The following is an 18468-nucleotide window of genomic DNA, read 5'->3' on the forward strand; positions in this document are numbered from 1 at the left end:
CTGCCCACGGAAAAAGCAGCGATTTCAGGTAGTCTAGCAAACAATTTTTTACAGTCGCAAAAAATACGCAACATATGAGTGCATGGTATCAAATTGCAGAAGAGTAAATTTTCTCTGCAGCGGTAATTGTTTCAAACAGATATTTTTATTTTTAAAAAATAATAATAATGCTGCACAGAAAATTTTTGGTACAAACAAGAAAATAAGCAAAAACATCGGTGTTGCTCCATATACACACACACACACACAAAAAAAAAAAACAATTTAAGAGAGACATTTTGTACATACACTATTACTGCAAAACTCCTACAAATATCAAATGCCTAAATGTAAAATTGTCTGACTTACAAAAAAAAAAAAAATAACAGCATTAGTGATTTTTGTGCCACTGTGCAAAGCAGTTCCTCGAAACAAAGGTTGGCCATACATGCATCACAGAAAACATTGATTTTCTGCTCCACTCTTTTCTGTTCATAGCACAATTTACAGTTCAGATACTTTTGCATTTTCTGGGGCTTGTGTTGAACAGGGGTATCAGGTTCTGGGCCAGTTTGGCGCACTGCCTCTTTCGGTGCTGAAATGTGATGACGAAAAGTTGTCCTCGGAGTCGGTGCTGCTAATTTCATCCAAAAAGTTGCATGTAGAATTGTCCAAATTGCTATAAATGCGCCGTTTCCGCGGCAGCGTAGTGCGCACTATCAACACCATCTCCGTATCATCTGAGCACCTGTCACATGACACAGTGGCAGTGCTTTAAACAATCGTGGCACACAGAAAAACAAGCAAAAGAAGATTTCTGTCTCTACAACTCAGTAGATGGCACCAGACCTCAAAGCGCACTCGAAAAGCGCTAAATTTGAATGAGAAAACGTCCAAATTTGAACTTGAAAGTGTCGATAGTATACTGTCGATTTGAATAGGCGTAGGCAGGAAAGTGTTAATGCCTTGTTTGGCAAGTTTTCTTAGTGTTGATTTTTTTTTCCACCACATTTGGAACAAATTTTTGCAGGTATTGTAACATTCCTAGCAATCTCAATTGTTTCACGTCGTTCTTGGGAACTTTCACCAATCCTCTCAATGGCATGCACCTTTCAGTCGTCAGTTCTCAGTCTGCTGAAGAGAGCCCCTGACCAAGGAACTTCCCTGTGAGTTGGTCAAACACGCACTTCTCTCTGTTTAGCTTTGCTCCTGTCCCACACAATACTTTCAGTACTGCTCAGCTGCTGTGCCCGTGTGCCAGTCCATATAAGCAAATCATCATGACAGCGACCAGCAAGCTCTTGTCACCCAGAAAATTGGACTGTTTGGGAGAGTATGACCTTCTTATTTGGAAAAGGGCTAAACCATGCAGGGGCTCCCAGCACAGTGAACAGCAAGCAATGGGGAAGCAGCGAAGGCCAGAAGGCGTGCAAAAAATATTAATAATAATACCAAGACAGAAGTGGGCAGAGTTGCAAAGAATTTACAACACCACCCCACACCCTGGCGAAAGGTAACATTGCAGCCTCTCCTAAGTTTCTCGTTACAGGCTGCCATATATTTCCTTCCCCTCAATACACAGCCAGACATAACCCTCTACCTCAAAGGCACAGCCAGAGTATGGTTTAAAACACATGAAGTAGACCAGACAAGAAAGGCACCCGCAAAGAATGGTTCTGCGAGCTGTTTGGAAAGTCTGTCAGCTGCCAACTAGCAATGGACCAAGGAGCGCGTACCCAGAATTCGGCAGAGTTATACTGTGCAATCCACTGTTGACAAGAACACGAGTGCACTGCCTACGCTCACAAAACGCCTCCCATGGGCACTCAGACACACATGGGCTGGCAGATTTAGCGCCTCTGGTCATGCCAAAGACCAAAATTTGGAGACACGCCACGCCCTCTTGCTCTCTCTATGCCTTCACGGCTTTAGCAGATGTGAAGAGCACAGGCCACACACTCTCGTGTTTCATTTAACAGTAAACCACACTGCACATTTCCAATATTCCTAGTGTGCTTGTCCTGGGCCATAAGATAGACACTGAGACAGCCAACAAGGTCAAACGTGCTGACCACAGACCACGCTTTTAACTCACTTGTTTTAAAACACTTCACCACCACAGTGTCTCCACCATTCAAGTGTGAAGAGAACAAGAAAAAGCTCACCACATCGCTCCACAGTTCCCCTCCTGCCAAATACGGCTGCCATCTTCTCCTCGGCATATAGTACTACTCCACTCACACATTCCTTTTTCTCGTCTGACAACCTGACAAAACTAGTCTGCCATGAACTGGGGCATATGGCTCCTGCTTCATGCAATGAATACTCAAATGCAGTGCATCACTTCACCCGATAACTTGGTATCAAGGCATGCACTCTGTACTTGGTGCATGCATGATCATAAGAAGCTGGAGCAGTACAGGAGAGCAGGTGCGTGCGACTTAACATAGTACTTGCGTGTGTGCGTAAATGTGTGCATGCATGCGCGCACGTGTTTTCTGCCCGTTGAGTTTTGATGCCAATTAAAATACCACCAAAGGAAAAAGAAAATTCCTCAGGGAAAAAATTTTATTCTTAGAAGATGATTATAGCAGCCCCAAAATGCACGGTGTTAAAATAAGAGCTGTTCCTGCAACTGCACAAACCCAAACACAGATGCACGCGCATGCACACTCGCTATCACCACGCGCTTTTTTTTTTTACTTTCTGGATCACACCTAACCCATCTCACCAGTGTCGCTAGATAGCATACAGAGTACAGTCACTAAGGCATGGAAGTGAGCAACAGTGGCCATTTTGGTGTTTATCAGTGTTTCCATGTTGCCGCTTTGGCGGCCTCCTTTTACAAGGTCATTTGTAAACAACACTGCCGAAGACGCAGCAACCCACCATCTTCAGACACACTTCTGCTGCCGAAATGCTGCGAAGTGCATTATCTTTGATTCATGTTCGGAACGACGCCAGTCGCACGCAGCCGCAGAGCAGGGAGGACAAGCTGAGGCTACCACAGTTGACCGACAGAAAATGCATAAACAACAAATGGCGGTACGGTGCCCATGAATGTCACAGTGTAGACAAATGTCACATGATGCGAACTGACCAATGATCATGGCGGCAGCACAGAACAGTATGAGAAAAGAGCGCCCATACCCTGTAACCGTATGTAGTGACATATCCTCTCCACTAGCATACAAGCGTGACATGTTTAGCTTACCATCGTGAACTGCGATCCCCTGCGCTTGCCCGTGAGAGCAAAAGTCGTTGCGCAACGTATCTTGCAACTGATAGGGAGTCTCCGTACTCTGTCCTCCTCAAACCAGTAGCTGTGATGATTATGTTGGTAGATAAATAAAAATTTTCTCGAATCTAATGGCTCCTGGTTAGTACACAGCGTGGTATGCTCAGTTTCATCCGGCGTAAAGGCGGCACTACGTACTGCCAAGAATGTGTGCTGGAAGGTTCTCCAAAATGTTGACTGGGCAGTGACACGCCGGTTTTATTTTCAAGCCGATTACATAGTGTCCGGCGAGTTATTTTTGCGTCGTGCCTTCTGTGGTCTAAACGCCATGCTCACAATACTTTTTTTAGCATCGCAGAAAATTGAATACATATTTGCAGCGCCTGTCACTTTCCTTGTAAAGACAAAATGTTTTCGGATTCTCTTGACTTGTATCTTGAACCTGCATGATGAGCTACTATGTCTACTGCCGGGTGGGAAGAATGGAAGACATGCCATCTGATACTTGCGCATATGGCATAGTCTAGTATAGTTACAATATTATACAGTGGAACCCCAGTGGACTTTCAAGGGACCGCGAGAAAGCGTCGTATGACCGGGGTGTCGTACGACCGGGGTGCGGGTAAATGCCGGCCTAGTAGACTGTCTCACACGACAGGTGGGCTAAAAACTTATTTAAACTACCATATTTAGCGCGTTAAGGTGTGATTTGCGAACATTTAGCTGAAATCCCAAGTTAAAAAACAGCAACACCTCTGTTGTGCCCCCTCTCCTCCATGCGTCCGAGCTAGCCCGTCAGCACCGCGCTTTGCGCGAGTGAGATAAGGCCGATATGGTCAAGCGAACTGAAAGGTGGAAAGGCGAGAGTGAATCTATCAAGGCCAAGCGAAAGGAGCGATAGTACAAGGCGGAGAGGAAAAAAACAGCCTTCCCGTACATGGTGGAGACACCGCGAAGGAAAGTTTGACATTCACCTCAATGCAGCCTTAGGGCTACATAGGAAAGCTGTACAGCTTTCCCAGAAACTTCGCAGTTGAAGAAAAATTCGTCTTGGTCCAGGACCTTTGAATGGTCCCGTTCTGTCACTATTGGGTCAAAGTGCTCATCACATAGCTGCTTTCATTTCCCACGGGATCCAGCAACGCGAAATAGAAATGATGATTCAATCTTTGCGAGTAAACCGCATTGCGGAGAAAATTATAGCGCGGTTTTGCTACAGTGACTTGCTGCGGCGGCCAGCGTTGCATCCAAAATGGAGGTGACAACGTATACGTTTCTTCACCCTTGCGGCAGACGTGCGTGAATTGAGGCACTCTAGAAAGCAAAAAGCGGAGTGACAGCGCGGCTTTGAAAGACACTGATAAGCAGAGAGCAGAGGAAAAGAGAGCGTCCTGAAAGGAAGAAACTTCGATCGAGCGGGCGGGGAAAGCGGCTGTTCGTTCATCGCCGTGGGGTTGTGTGGTATGTGTTATCGTGTTCGTCGGCGGCTGGACGGGAGCTTCAAATTCACGGTCCGCCTGCCACCTGAACTTCGACATCTCGCGGTTGGCGCGTTGGCCTACCCCTGCCGCGTGGGGACGTCACAGGTCAACTCCCGCTCACGAGTACCCGCCTGCTTGCTTGCGTCTGTTCAGCAAGTGCTCTGGCCCGCCTGCGGACCTTTGCACATCAAGCAGCGACAAACGGGGGTTAAGAATAAAGAAAGTCAGGACGAGGCGGCTAAGTGGAGTAAAATATGGGAAAAGCGCCGGTTGATCCGCGCCAGGATACGTCGTATGAGGCAGACCGCGTGCACCCGAGCGTCATATCATCAAGGTTTTTAATGCATTGTTTCTATGGGGAGTTTGCCGGGACCGCGGAGACCCGTCGTAAGAAGCGGGTCTTCGTAAGTCCAGGGGACGTATCAGCGGGGTTCCACTGCATATGTAAACCGATTTAAAAAGAAAAGAACTTCTGTTTTGTGCCGCACATAGCTTACAAACCATACTAGGGTCCAGTGGTGTTCTGATTCAGACTAAAATTGCCATGGCATCAACAGAGATGACAGGATTGCACAGCGCGAAAGATGAGGACAGAAGGAAAGACGCAAGGCACATGCCAATGACTTCAACTGCGGTTCACTGATGAAACCGCCTGAAATATGTACATGAAACACATAATTTGCACGATATCACTCTTTCCACTCTTTTACACCCAAGGTTTTCTTTCTGCTCTTTTAGCAAGTAATGTGGGCTGGCAGTGTTGTCGACATATGTACCGCTAAATTGTGCTACCTTCCACCCTAACAGTGAAAAACAGGAAAGCCTAGTTGATTGATAATCAACGTCCTGTTTTTATTTGTGCTACGCACATGTAGACAGCTAGCACACTTCAGCGCGGTTGGAAGGAACGAGCAAGTTGCAGAAGTGAAGGCAGAGCCAAACCACCCCAGCAACCCATCCCCTCGTGTACTGCGGCGTAAAAAATTAGTTTGCCATGTTTAGGCAGCAACAAAAGAGGCACCCTCGGGCATCGCAGGCGCAAGGGAGGGAAACCTGCATTTTTCTCTCGCAAAACCCATCTCGGTCACTTTCTCAGTCGTGGGTCGGTGGCATAGCCTGCTGGCAAAATCTGAAATATTGCCAAGATGGCGGCCGTGAAACTGCCACCTTAAACAACATATTTTTGTCAAGTATATGTTCTCTAGCTCATATGAAAGCCAGCATTTTATATAGTGGGGTAACCACAAGGAATTTATAAACAAAGTGGAAGAAATAATTTTCATTTGGCACTAAACTTTCCGAAATCAGAAGGGTGGCGGTTCATAGAGTAGAAACTTGACAATACACAATATGTGTCCTGGTCACGTGGCCTGCAAACCTTGCAGCTACTGAAACAGCTGAAACGTTTATTCACTTATTAAAACCCTTTTAACAGGAGTGTCTTAAATTGTATTTAAATTGCATTTAAATTAAAAGTTTAAATTGTACATATATTTTTAAACATTCTTTCAAAAATTTTAAAGACACGCCGCCTGCCGCCGCAGCTGCGTTGCTCTCAGTGTAGCTAACTGAACCTCCACACCCAGTCCAAAGTCAACGGCAGCGTTCAGTAAACAGACCGAGTGAAGGAGCTTGCTGCTTGTGTTGTACGTTGTTTGATGATTTCGCCCGAGTCAGGGGTGTTTCTTCTGCCGAAATATTAGTTTTCAGTTTTTAAAAACGCGAACGGCAGCTTTAAAATAAAAAAAAAAGGACACGCCTGGGGAGAATCGAACTGCCGACCTCCACAACACAAAGCCAGCATTCTACCTATCGTTCATCCCAACAGATGGCGCCTTCGTGCAAAATGCCCTAGTGAATAAGGAAGCACAAAGTAATAAAAAAGCCTGCAATTCACTACTTTTTTAGCTGGGGACAAGTTTTTAAATACCGCTTTTCATCTCGCATACAGACAAAAGTATGTTGCCATGCAACTGCATGTCTAGGTTGCCAGCATTATTTTTGAGGACACATATGGCTCGTAGTTCTAAAAATTTCGATTTAAAAAGTTCTAAGGCGTTATCAGCAAGAACATTTCGCGCTAAGGTGTTATAAGGGTTGCTCCTTCATTTATGCTAGAGAATATATACCCGACAAAAATCAGTTGTCTGTCCCTTTAAATGCTGTTTGGAAAGCAGATCATTACTTTTCCTTCCCAGTTCTGCCCCAGATCACACTGCACAGCGCGGCTGGAGATGAGCACGTCGGGTGGCCGGCCCTAAGTGGCCTGGCACCAAAGAAGGGGGCAAGGAGCAGTGACACACTCACCGCTCGTGGCCTTGGCCTCGCCCTCCACACCCTGAGCAAAGGTGGCCCCCTGGGTCTGGATGAAGCGGTCGGAGATGCGGTCGCCTCGACCGGAAGGGCGGCCACGATCGGACGAATTGCGCCCCTTGCCATCCCCTCGGTTCCACTGACGCCCTCGGCCACCTCCTTGGTGGTGAGACCCTCGAACTGCATCCCAGCCCCGGCCTTTTCCCGAACTGCAACACCGGAGCCATGCATGCCACAGCTCACTTACCCTCATATACACTCGGCCAACACAAGCAAGATGCAGCTACTCTTAAGATGCCCACAGAAGCAGGTTAATGACATACTGCTTACTGCAAGCTAAAAGGGCGCTAGATATGGTTCCAAAGGTAGCGATTTCACATACGCAATTGCTAGAGTACAAAACAACAAAATATACCAAATATTGCCCCTCTGCATAATGCAGGGGCCGTACTAACAAGCAAACAAACCCTTCTTTCCTTCTTGTTTACCTGTGAATCCTCATTGCCATTCAAACCATCAGTGACGTAGCTGTATCTCTACCTCAGTGATGCAGCCTCTATGACGCAGCTGGCGCTGAAGACTACAGTGCCGCTATTAGCCAGTTTCTGGCTCTTGGGGAAGCTGCTGGTGGCTCCGGTGGTTCGGGCAGCCGTCTATGCGAGCGGCGAGCTACTCTTTGGCACGGAGCATCCTTTTAGCTTTGCAGAACCAAATGTCAATCACCACCATCTGTCGCACAAGCTCAGCTGTTTTTGCATAAGCAAGTGTGGAAGCTCTGTCATGCATGGGCTAAGCTGTGCACAAGCTTTGCGCTGTTTAGACACACCTCGTCACTTACAAGATATGGATAACGCTGAAAAGCATAAAGCGTCTTCCGCAGGTGGAAACGGTCCACACATGACCACTGCAAGCATATGGCTGCATGGTGGGTGACGCGCACACAAATCGACATACGCTGCAGCAGCTAAAACTTGTCGCCGCCCGCCAGAATGCAATATTGGTGAAACCAACTTCCACAGGCATGAAAGGGGATGATAGTGTGGTGAAAAATTGCGCTGGGAATCATCGGCGTCAGTGCAGCTTGGTAAAGCGGTGACCGAATAACTGCGGCGATATTAAGCTTTTTCTGTGCAAACCTCCCACAGTGGGACATGTTCGCTGCAACAGCGCCTTACGTAAGAAACACAAGCAGGGCTCTAGTTGTTGAAAATCTTCAAAAATTGTGAGCAAGCATGTTGTGCTTGGGGCACCCCTATCTGGCCCCCCAAACCACTGGTTCCCCTATTTTTAAACTGATGTGCGGACACCAGCACGGCGGATGCAAGAAGCAATGCGACCAGCGGGGCGGTGCCAGCGCACAAAAAGTAGTAGGCGGAGCATGCGCATTGGCTGCTAAAAAAAAACAGTGATGGACAACTGAGCAGAGCCAATGACTGCACGTATCTTGGAGCACAAGGGCCTTGACAGGTCTGTCTTGTTGGTCTTGCTAGGAGCTGGCGAGCTCGTAGCATCCACAGTGCTCTTAGGCGTGAGGAAAGAGCGAAAGCCCCAGGCCTTATAGCTGGCACTTTTTAGTAAATATATAACACTTTCAAATTATGTTTGCGTGGGGACGATTCTTGGATAATACTCCAATGATTGCACACATAAAATTGCAACCTTTGGGACCAAATTTGGGGCCCCTTTAAAGGAGCCATGAAGACAAAATACAAGTTGGGTTTATTAGAAAGACTGCTTAGGCCCGATAACAATGATACCAATGTCATCGCAATCTTCGGACAAATAACGGAGTTATGAAAGAAAACGTGAAAAGCAGTCGCGACCCCCTAGCCAATTTCCCGCAACTTTTCTATGACCTCACGGAACCTTGTTTGTGCGATTGGCGGCCGCCTAACTAACCTGTCGCGACGACACATGACTGGACGTCTGTAGTGGGGCCTCTAGTTCCATTTGACCGCATCACTTGAATGCTACTGTGCAGTTAACGCACTGAAAATTATGTTTTATTGTTGGCCCGTATGACGTCATTCTTGCTCATAACACGTCACTGTGGCACGAAATTTGAAAGTTTTTAAATACTTCTTGCTTTTTTTTCGTTAAAAAAACATCTTTTGTGGCTCTAATGGAGCTGAGTGAGATACTGAATCCTAGTTCTTTCAAATTAAATGAAGTTGTATTTTCTCTTCATGGCTCCTTTAAGTTGTACGAGTTATTCCCTCCCTTGACAGTTAGTACGAGACTAAGGAAGCAACCGCTCACTGCTTACTACGTAAATGACCCTGCAAATGTTCTTATTTTCTCCCTAAGCATTAAGGCAAAAAGAAACCAAACATTCACAAATTCATCTGTTTTACAAATAGAAGGTCAAACAGTTTTTGAAAAGCATGGAAGCTTCCAGTCACAACCAAGATCGTCATACCAACAAAACTAACGGGAGTGAAAAAAAAAACAGCCTACACGACTTTTATGCTGAGGCATTACTGCAGTACTCGGCAAAGATTTTGATGCATGCACCCCTTCCTAACGAGGAGCGGCATCACTTGTTCGCCAAATTAAAGGGCCCTTATGCGAATCAAGATTGCAATCTCATTCCTTATGCTTCATCATCATGCTGCATCAACACGGAAAACTCCAGTGAGGTTCACATTGCCACTCAGGCCGACTTAGCCAAAATAGTGCGAACACCCATTTGCGTTAACGGCAAACTGACAACAGCTATTGGCGGTGAGCGCTACCACAAGCGGCACTGCGAAGCGCGCCTCCGTGACGTCAGCTTAGGGACTCTCACATTTGTCGTCTGCTTCACTCGGGCTCGCTCTCCCTGCTGCTGCTTTGCACTCGGTTGACGTCTGATGCTTGTCCACACCAGATTTTGTGTGTGAACTTTTAGAAGCGACGCATCTCTTTAACTCGCCTTGTCCCTCCGGCGTCTTCCGTCGTCCGTAGTCCGCATCCCTCCCCCATTCTCCTCGCTGCACCAACTGCGCGCTAACGCCGCTCTCACCACAGCGCTATCTGCATGTTAGCGCTCGCTCCTGTCGCCGTGCCAGCTGTGCGTCAGCGCACGTTAGCGCTCGGTTAACCATCTACCACATGCGCATGCGCTACTCTCTCTCATTCCCCTCACTGTTAACGTGCGGTACATATAAACGCGGTAACTGCGCCGCTCCGCTCAGTCGTTCCGCCGCTCCGATGACCACCGATGATTTGAATGGAGACTAACAGGCCTGCTATCGCGATGGTCGGCGCAACCGTACGTAATATAATGGAAACAACAACAAATTGACACGCTAAATGGAAACAACATAACGGAAACGCAACGGAAACCCCACGATGCGTCGCATCTACCCATGGTTCCCCTGGCGGGAAGATGGTGTAAATTTTTTTATCATAATAAAACACTTTAAATCGCATACACCAGCTGAAGGCGTTATTTAAAGTGTAGTTTTTGATACCGCTCCGGAAGAAATGTTGCCGGCGCCGCCCCAGTTTTTGCGAAGCCGGCCCTGTGCGGAGCGCGAAGAGTCGGAGTAAGCTTCAGCTTCAGTGTTCAGCAATCTTTCGAACAAAGGGAGCCGCCAGCTGCTAATAACCGACAACAGCAAAATGCAAGAACAAAACAAATACCAGGCCCTAGGGGCTTTGGGATTTGGCAGAAGGCATTACGTTTCTCGGTAATCATATGTGAGGAAAAACAGTTTTTGCAACCTCGCCAAATGATCGAAAGTATTATATCACATCACTTTACGTTGTAATAGCATGAAAGTATGCCGACATGCACTATGGGCCGCAAAAACTGTAGGTTGAGTTCCAAATAACCCGGTGCGTGCTGGTTTTATACCAGACTTCTAACCAGTATGGAGGTTTATGAAGCAAAACAAATAACGCCTACGGTAAAAATACAGTAACACTATGTTTGTTCAGACCTGGAAGGAAATTCAGTACATTTCCCACAGCCTTATCTCCCCAATATTCAGGTATGCGTCATAGGGAAACTGCGCTCAAGAGGAGGAGAAGGAGGAGGAGAAGAAAACCTAATTTTAACAGTACAATCGAACTGATTAGCGGGTCGGGTCCTCAGTCCAAGACATGAGAGTAAGAGTTATTTTCTTCGATTCATAGAACGCCATCCTGAGTAGACTAGGATATTTTTCTTGCACCTGCAAGGGGTGGCAAGCAATAAAGAGATTTTTAGAAATATTCATCGGTTTTGATTCTTGTAATATATCCACGTATACTATTTATTGCGTTGGTTAGCTAGTATATCACACCTTCAACACCGTAATCATGTCAATTGTTCGGGTTGAGAGTCAGTTCGTTATGATAACGATGGTTACTATAGAAATTCGGAGCACAAATGCCGCCTTTGAGTACTCTGCACAACATTGTCTGGGATGCGATTGCGGTGGCGTAGCACAAACCTTCTCATTCTATTTGCATGTGAATAAACAACGTACGCTGCGGATATGCATCTTCTTGCACGCAGCTATAACGAAAGCGAATTTGTGAAGAAGGGAATGTATGCCATACAGCCTGAAGAAAGTATCCACACGATCTTTTTGATCCACCAAAACATCCCAAAACTTACTAATAAGACGTTTGTGACGGTGCGGAAAAATTAATGCGTTGGGCACAGTAAAAAAAAAACATCAACCTGATACAAGTCAACAACGAAAAAAATAGAAGATAGCCGCTTTATTTCCTGCTATGCAATGCGCGTGTAGGGGCCCTCTGCTTGGCATGTAGCATTAGACTGTTCAGTCTTCATAAGAGTATACCAAACATACTGTATGGAAGTCTACACAATTGGAATACTTATCGAGGAGCTCCGAGCGCTGAAACTCCCGTATAAGCTAGAAAGGACAAGTTACACACGATCTTCTGACCAATGCTCTGAAGAAAGTAGTTCTCTCTCTCCTCGTGCGTTGCGAACTTGTGGGGGATACAGCTTGAAATTATTCATGTGTGTCAGAAGCTGGTAAAACTACCTGAATTACTAGAAATACGCTTTTTGATGCACTAAAGCATCAAAGCGGGCGATTTCTAGCACGGGCGCTGCGGCCTGTAGCAGATGACAGCGGAGAGAGTCCCTAAGCCGACGTCAGAGCCAGGGGGCGCCACTCAAACATCTTATCGCCAATGGCGAACATTAGCTGCAGCACTTTAAACCTTCTTCATTGCAATGCTAGAAGCCTTAACAAAAATTTTGATTATTTAGTAACCTTAGTGTCTCGGCTCACGTTTCAATGCAATATAATAGCTATAACAGAAACATGGTTGAAAGAAAAAGAATTTATCAACATGCCTAATTATAATTTCCTATCACTACCTAGAACAACCGATTCGAGAGGAGGTGGTGTCGCACTTTACTTGTCTACTGCAATAAAATTTTAAAAACTATATGACGTAACGGAAACAACAAGTGAATACAAAATGATGTTTGTCGAGCCCGATGCAGAGATTACAAACAGGGTGATCTACAGGCCACCTGGCTCTCGAATACAGGTTTTTCTAAAAAGGTTTGAAGAAATATAGCAACACTTTGCTACCATGAATCAAAATTTGCGGTGATTTTAACATTAATACAGCACATTGTTCAAGCACTGATTATCAAAACTTGCTCTCCTCATACAGCTTTGAAAACCACATTACACACCCTGCTAGAGTGACCGACGTCTCTTCCTCAATCATCGATCACATTCTGTCTAATTTTTGTCCGGACTCAACAGAAGCTGGCGTTATTGCGGAAAATGTCGCTGACCATTATCCTACCTACATGATTGCCCCAAACACTTGCATTTCGAAAGTTAAACCTACAATACATAATTCACAATGATGGGACTATGCAAAAACAAGAACAATAATGCAACAAAAAAGCTTTCACGAAGATATCGATACAGATATTAACTTACTGTATGAATGTTTTTCTAAAACATTACAACAAAGCTGCATCAAAGCAGCACACAGCTCGCGTAGAGCAGTGCACTTCTCGACCCCCGTTTGTCCCTGGATGACAACTGACTTACTTAAAATGATTAAAAACAGATCACTAGCTGAGTAAAATGAAACAACACGAAGATAATTATTATAAAGAATATAGAATTCTGTGTAGCCTGTCTCTTTCACTGATATGTAAGCAGAAAAGAAGATTATTATAGTAAATTAATACTAAAAAATAGCGGCAACTCAAAAGAAATCTGGCGCGTCATAAACTCGGTTATAAAGCCTTTGCACTTCCTGATTTGAGCGTCTTAAACTTCGACCATGCTACTCTTGCTGTGCACTTCAATGATTTCTTTGTTAATATAAGCAGCAACCCAACTAACACCTTCAGGGATGAACAAACCCACATGCTACCTCTGCCGATTATTAACAGCTTCGCTTTCAGAGAGATAACCACCTCAGAAATAATCGACGTGACTAGAAATATGCAAACAAATAAGGCAATGGGTCATGACGAAATATCGATTAACATATTGAAACATAACATTGACATTTTATGCAACCCACTGGAAAAAATATTTAATAAATCTTTTTTAACTGGAACTTACCCCGAGCAGCTAAAAATTGGGAGAGTGGTACCCATATATAAAGCAGGTGATCCTAACTTAATTGAAAACTACTGTCTTATAACAATTTTATCGTGTATTAATATGTATAAGAAGCTGATAGCAAAGAGGGTAATGGAATTCATTGAAAAATATGATATCTTAACAACGAACACGGTTTTCGCAAAAAATACTCATCCACAATGGCAGTTAGTGCAGTTAAAGAAGTTATTAACCAAGCCCTAAATAATGATCATTTTACAATAGGCATATTTCTTCATATTCGAAAGGCATTCGATTCCGTTGACCACAACCTTCTGTTGCAAAAACTTGACCGTTATAGATTTTGAGGGCCAGCATTGGACTTTTTCCGCGGCCACATGACAAACCGCAAACAGTTCCTGCAGATAGCTGACAGCAAATCTGACTTAAAAACTGTCAAAGCTGGGGTACCCCAGGGGTCTGTACTCGGTCCCATATTTTCTCTGTTTATCAATGACTTCCCAAATTCGCTAAGACACGCCGATACCACTATCTACGCTGATGATACAGCTTTACTCATCTCTGATGGCAATTTAAAAGAAGCTGAAACTTTAGCAAACCTAGAATTATGTAATATATTTAAGTGGTTTACCAGTAATAAGTTAGCTCTCAACATTACAAAAACAAATTTTATAGTTTTCTGTTCTAATCGAAAAAACGTAACAGTAGACTGCAAATTCTTCTTGAGAAAAACCACACTTAGTAAGGTTGAGCAACATAAATATTTAGGAGTAATAATTGACAAGTCACTAAACTGGGCACCCCATATAGAAGTACTTAGCAAAAAGTTGTCGTTTGGTTGCTACACATTAATCCAAGCACAGAAACACTGACAGTAAAACACTACGATTAGTGTACTATAGTATTTTCCACTCTCACCTTACATACGGTGTAGGGTCTTGGGGATTCACATATGCGTCATATAGTGACATCCCGAAATTCCAAGAAAGAGTGTTTAGAATCCCCAATTTTTTCAGAACTTAAAATCATGCCACTTATTGTAGCAAGAGACTTCAAGACAACATTACTAGCCCAAAAAATGCTAAAAACACCTAACCGGTCATTCAATTTCATACAACCAAAATTAGATACCAGACATGCGCATCAATGGAACTTAAATTTACCAAAAATACACAATGCATATGGTCGCCGCACCATTTCCTTCTTGGGAGCCAAACTATTAAATAATATACCAATCGAATTAAAACAAAACAGACATAGCACTCATTCGTTAAAAAAATACTTCATGTCTCAGCTTTATGCTTCACCGTGTTAAATTTGCACAATATATTTTTCTTGTGCACATTGTATTTTATCTTTGTATTACTGTGTTGGATTGTTTATTGTGAATACTATGTTATGGATCTATTACTAGCCATGTCGGCTATGGATCACGACGACTTTTCACCTATTTTTGTATCCGATTTTCTTCACAAAATAAAAGATTTCCGATTCTGATCATTATCATCATCAGCCTATTTAGGTCCACAGCAGAATGAAGGCCTCCCCCATTATTGACATCCAACCAATCCTATCCTGCACTGCCCAAGTCCATTCTTTGCACCGAATTCTCTTATTTCGTCCCTCTGCCGAGTTAATGGCCTTCCCTTTCTAGACCCATTTCTCACTTGCCACTGTTACCCTGGTGGCCCACTATTTCGTCTCACTACACGGCCAGTCGAAGTCCATTTCTTTTTCTTAATTTCAACCATGATATCTTCCAGCCAAGTTCATTCCACGACCCACGATGCTCATTTCATTTCCCTAAGCGTTACTCCTATCATCCTTCGCTCCAAGGCCCGTTGAGGTGACTTAAATTTTCCTTCCAGTTGCTCAGTAATGTGCCAAGCTTCTGCCCCGGATGCAGGGGTGAAACAGGGTACATTGGTTTGGGAGCAGTCCGGGGAGCAGGCAAAAGGGCCTTTTGGAGCAGGTTTGGAGCAGCCACAAAGACCGTTTGGAGCAGATGTCACACCAATTCACAACATTATGGTGCCTCCCTAACCTCCCTACAGGCTGCTGTGCCAGCCCCCTGCCAATTATCGCTTATGTATCTACCATATTCAACATTCTATCATGCACTCGAACCTTCTCTCAATCAGGAACGGAGTTTTTTGCTATAACTGGAGGTTTGCAACATGCGGAGTTATCTAGCTTCGGCCGCAGTGAGCACGGCGCATATCACCGTTCAAAGGTCAAACCTCACGCGCAGAGTAGGAGATCAGATAATACGCCTTGCTTATTGTACGGTAAACGGCAGTGTTAAGTGAACTCGACATTCGCTTGCATTTTTTCTATTGGACAGCAGTTTCAGTGCATGCAAAGCTGAACATAGCTTTGTTTTTGCAAGTCACGGGGTTGCGAGAGTCGATGAACGTACGCCGTAGACAACATAACTTGAGCGTGTTACGTAACTAGAGTGTGTTAGAATGTTCGACCATACTCCACATAAGCAAAGCTAACCCCAAAATTCAGAGGCGAAAAACAGTAATTACCTCACAACAAAAGCGAATCAAATTACCAAGCTAGGGCAAAGTGTCCAAGACCCTGTTTGTTCAATACATGCAGCTAAGAAAAGCGAAGAAAAGTTGCGGGCTGCAAAGCTAGGATCTTCAAAAATAGCTGAATAAATTGAAGTTCATGCAAATAAACCGTTCATGCGAATATTATTCTGTTTCCTATCTGTTTGCAATGAGACACGCGAACATTTTATTTACTTTTAGCAATCTTCCATTGTTCGTGACACAGTGGCCGGCACCGGCAAACAAAACCGTGCAAATAAAATAGAAGGCGCGTAGTGAGTGTAGAGCCTACGGCCTTATGCATAAGCCAAAGCCAACTTCCATAGCCGCTCATAGCTTTCATGAAACTGAAACCATACCGCCTTGATAAAATGGCAGCGTCTCCACTCCGTGGATGATGGCGAGGGTGCGGAGTACGGGAACTCGAAATGACATCCAAGTTGCGCCCCGAGTGACATCCGATTTGCGCCACGACCCTCATTCGATTTGAGCCGTGAGTTGCACCTTGATTATTCCCTAAATGAAACTGCAACTCATGGCTCAAATCGAATTTCGCTTGATTTTCGCTTGATGGTGGTGTGCGCACGGATGGACGCAGACGGACATTGGGAGGTCCTAAGGTACTACGCACCGTTACAGGCGAGGGAGTAAGCCGTTTGACTCTCGGGTACTAACTCACGGTCGTAGCCCAAGGGGTAAGACGACTGACACTAACTCTGTCTGGTCTACCAGACACAGGCTCGAATCCTGCTGGTGCCTGTGATTTTTTGCGATTGTAAATGCTATGCGCACGGACGCGGACGGACGTTGTGCGGTCCTAAGGTACTCCGCACCTAAAACTGCAAACGTGACGTTTCCCGCACAAGCTTTCGTACACGGGGCATGATGGCGGTCGTATCTCTCGGCTCCATTTGGCCACTGCGGCGCAGGATGGCGCTGATAATAAGAGTTTTGCGCAACAGGGGCGTTTTGGCAGGCAGACAAGTTTGGAACTCAATGGTGCAAATTGCGCAACTGTCATCACTGGCAGTATGCATAAGTTGTACACTATTCTTTTTAGTGATTGCAGTAGCTTACTTTTCATTATTTGGGAATGCTTTCTAAGTGCAACCCAGCCCATGCCTATTCTGCACTGCATCTGGGATCAGCACTGACAACCTGTCCAGGGTGGTTGTACTCTTCCTACTTTTTTCTAGCGTTGCGTTACCTAGGCTGAAATAGGCAATTTTAGTGTGTTTATTTATCATTACTTTAGATTTAGTCATTTATTTCCAGCCCCACGGCCAAGCTTTCTGATTGTAGTTCCTCAAGCATTTTTATGCAAGTATTCTGCAGACTCTTAAGAGAGTCTGCAGAATACTTGCAAGACTATGCCATCTGCAAAAACCAAAAGGATTTCAAGATTTTATTTTGCCCAATTCGAGTGGGTAGGTCATATGAAAATAGCTCCGTGCGCAACTTGACAGCTCCCTGGCCTTTAAGTATTCCCCTTTTATCCGTAATCCCGCCTTCTCACAGTCAAGCTCTGTTTGAGTGAGGCAGTATTCCCCTGTCATACTCCCTTTCTGATCAGGAACTTTTCGCTTTTCTTGTAGAGGGTAAGAGTCTTATGTAAGCTTCCTCTATTCCCTGTACAGACTTATACGCCATAGCAAATATTGGTGCTATGATGAAATTGTTAGCAGAAACAACAACCACAAAGGCAACAAGAGCTTTAAAAAAGCAAGTGGCTTTTTCTACCCCTGTCATGGCTCCTTAAAAGAATTCATGTCATTTACACCACACTACAGCAGCTATCACTCAAGCGTAAAAAACAAGGGAGGGGAAGCAGCAGCTCACCCGTCCTCTTCCTTTTGGACGGGTGCTCTCCTCGTGGCAGCCACATTAGGAGTAAAGGTTCTCTTCACTCCAGGTGTACCTCCAGACAAAGTCAGATCCCTGGGTCCCCTCAGGGAAGGTAACCTGGGGCATGTAAAAGACATCCTGCACTCTGGCACTTTTGAAAGGACACAAGCTCTAACATCACTGTGACATCCACAGGCAGGTGTACTCTGCACAACGGGCATCAACTGCAAATTTATTCATTTGACAAAATGTTAAAACAAACTTATTTTGAAACAAATTTTTAGTGTCTGCCAGAAGAAAGGATAGCTACTAAGGTCCCATGCTTGCCAATTAGTATGTAAGACAAAATATGCAAGTGGCTGGGTAATGGTTCACCATGAACCCCCAACTGCACCCTAGACATAATGAAGACGTGACATGCCCCTCGTGCATCAGTGAGCCTGATAAACTCCAGAAAAACCAGAAAAGGGAGGTGGTGGCTCCAGACACTTCTAGCACAG

General features: G+C 44.9%; 1 protein-coding gene across 2 annotated transcripts in view; it reads right to left on the reverse strand.

Moving 5' to 3' along the window:
• Window positions 1–18468, reverse strand: part of LOC144148674 (DNA-directed RNA polymerase III subunit RPC4-like) — a 47031-nt gene that overhangs the window by 18518 nt on the left and 10045 nt on the right. For both annotated transcript variants that reach the window (XM_077680199.1, XM_077680193.1), the window contains exons 3-4: window positions 17963–18085; window positions 7006–7220 (exon numbers count right to left, since the gene is read on the reverse strand). In XM_077680199.1, coding sequence (XP_077536325.1) covers window positions 7006–7220; window positions 17963–18085 — 338 coding nt within the window. The remainder of the gene's footprint in view (window positions 1–7005; window positions 7221–17962; window positions 18086–18468) is intronic.

This window comes from Haemaphysalis longicornis, unplaced genomic scaffold, assembly GCF_048455015.1.
Source record: "Haemaphysalis longicornis isolate Haplotype H1 unplaced genomic scaffold, Haemaphysalis longicornis Haplotype H1 scaffold_1, whole genome shotgun sequence".
NCBI lineage: Eukaryota > Metazoa > Arthropoda > Arachnida > Ixodida > Ixodidae > Haemaphysalis > Haemaphysalis longicornis.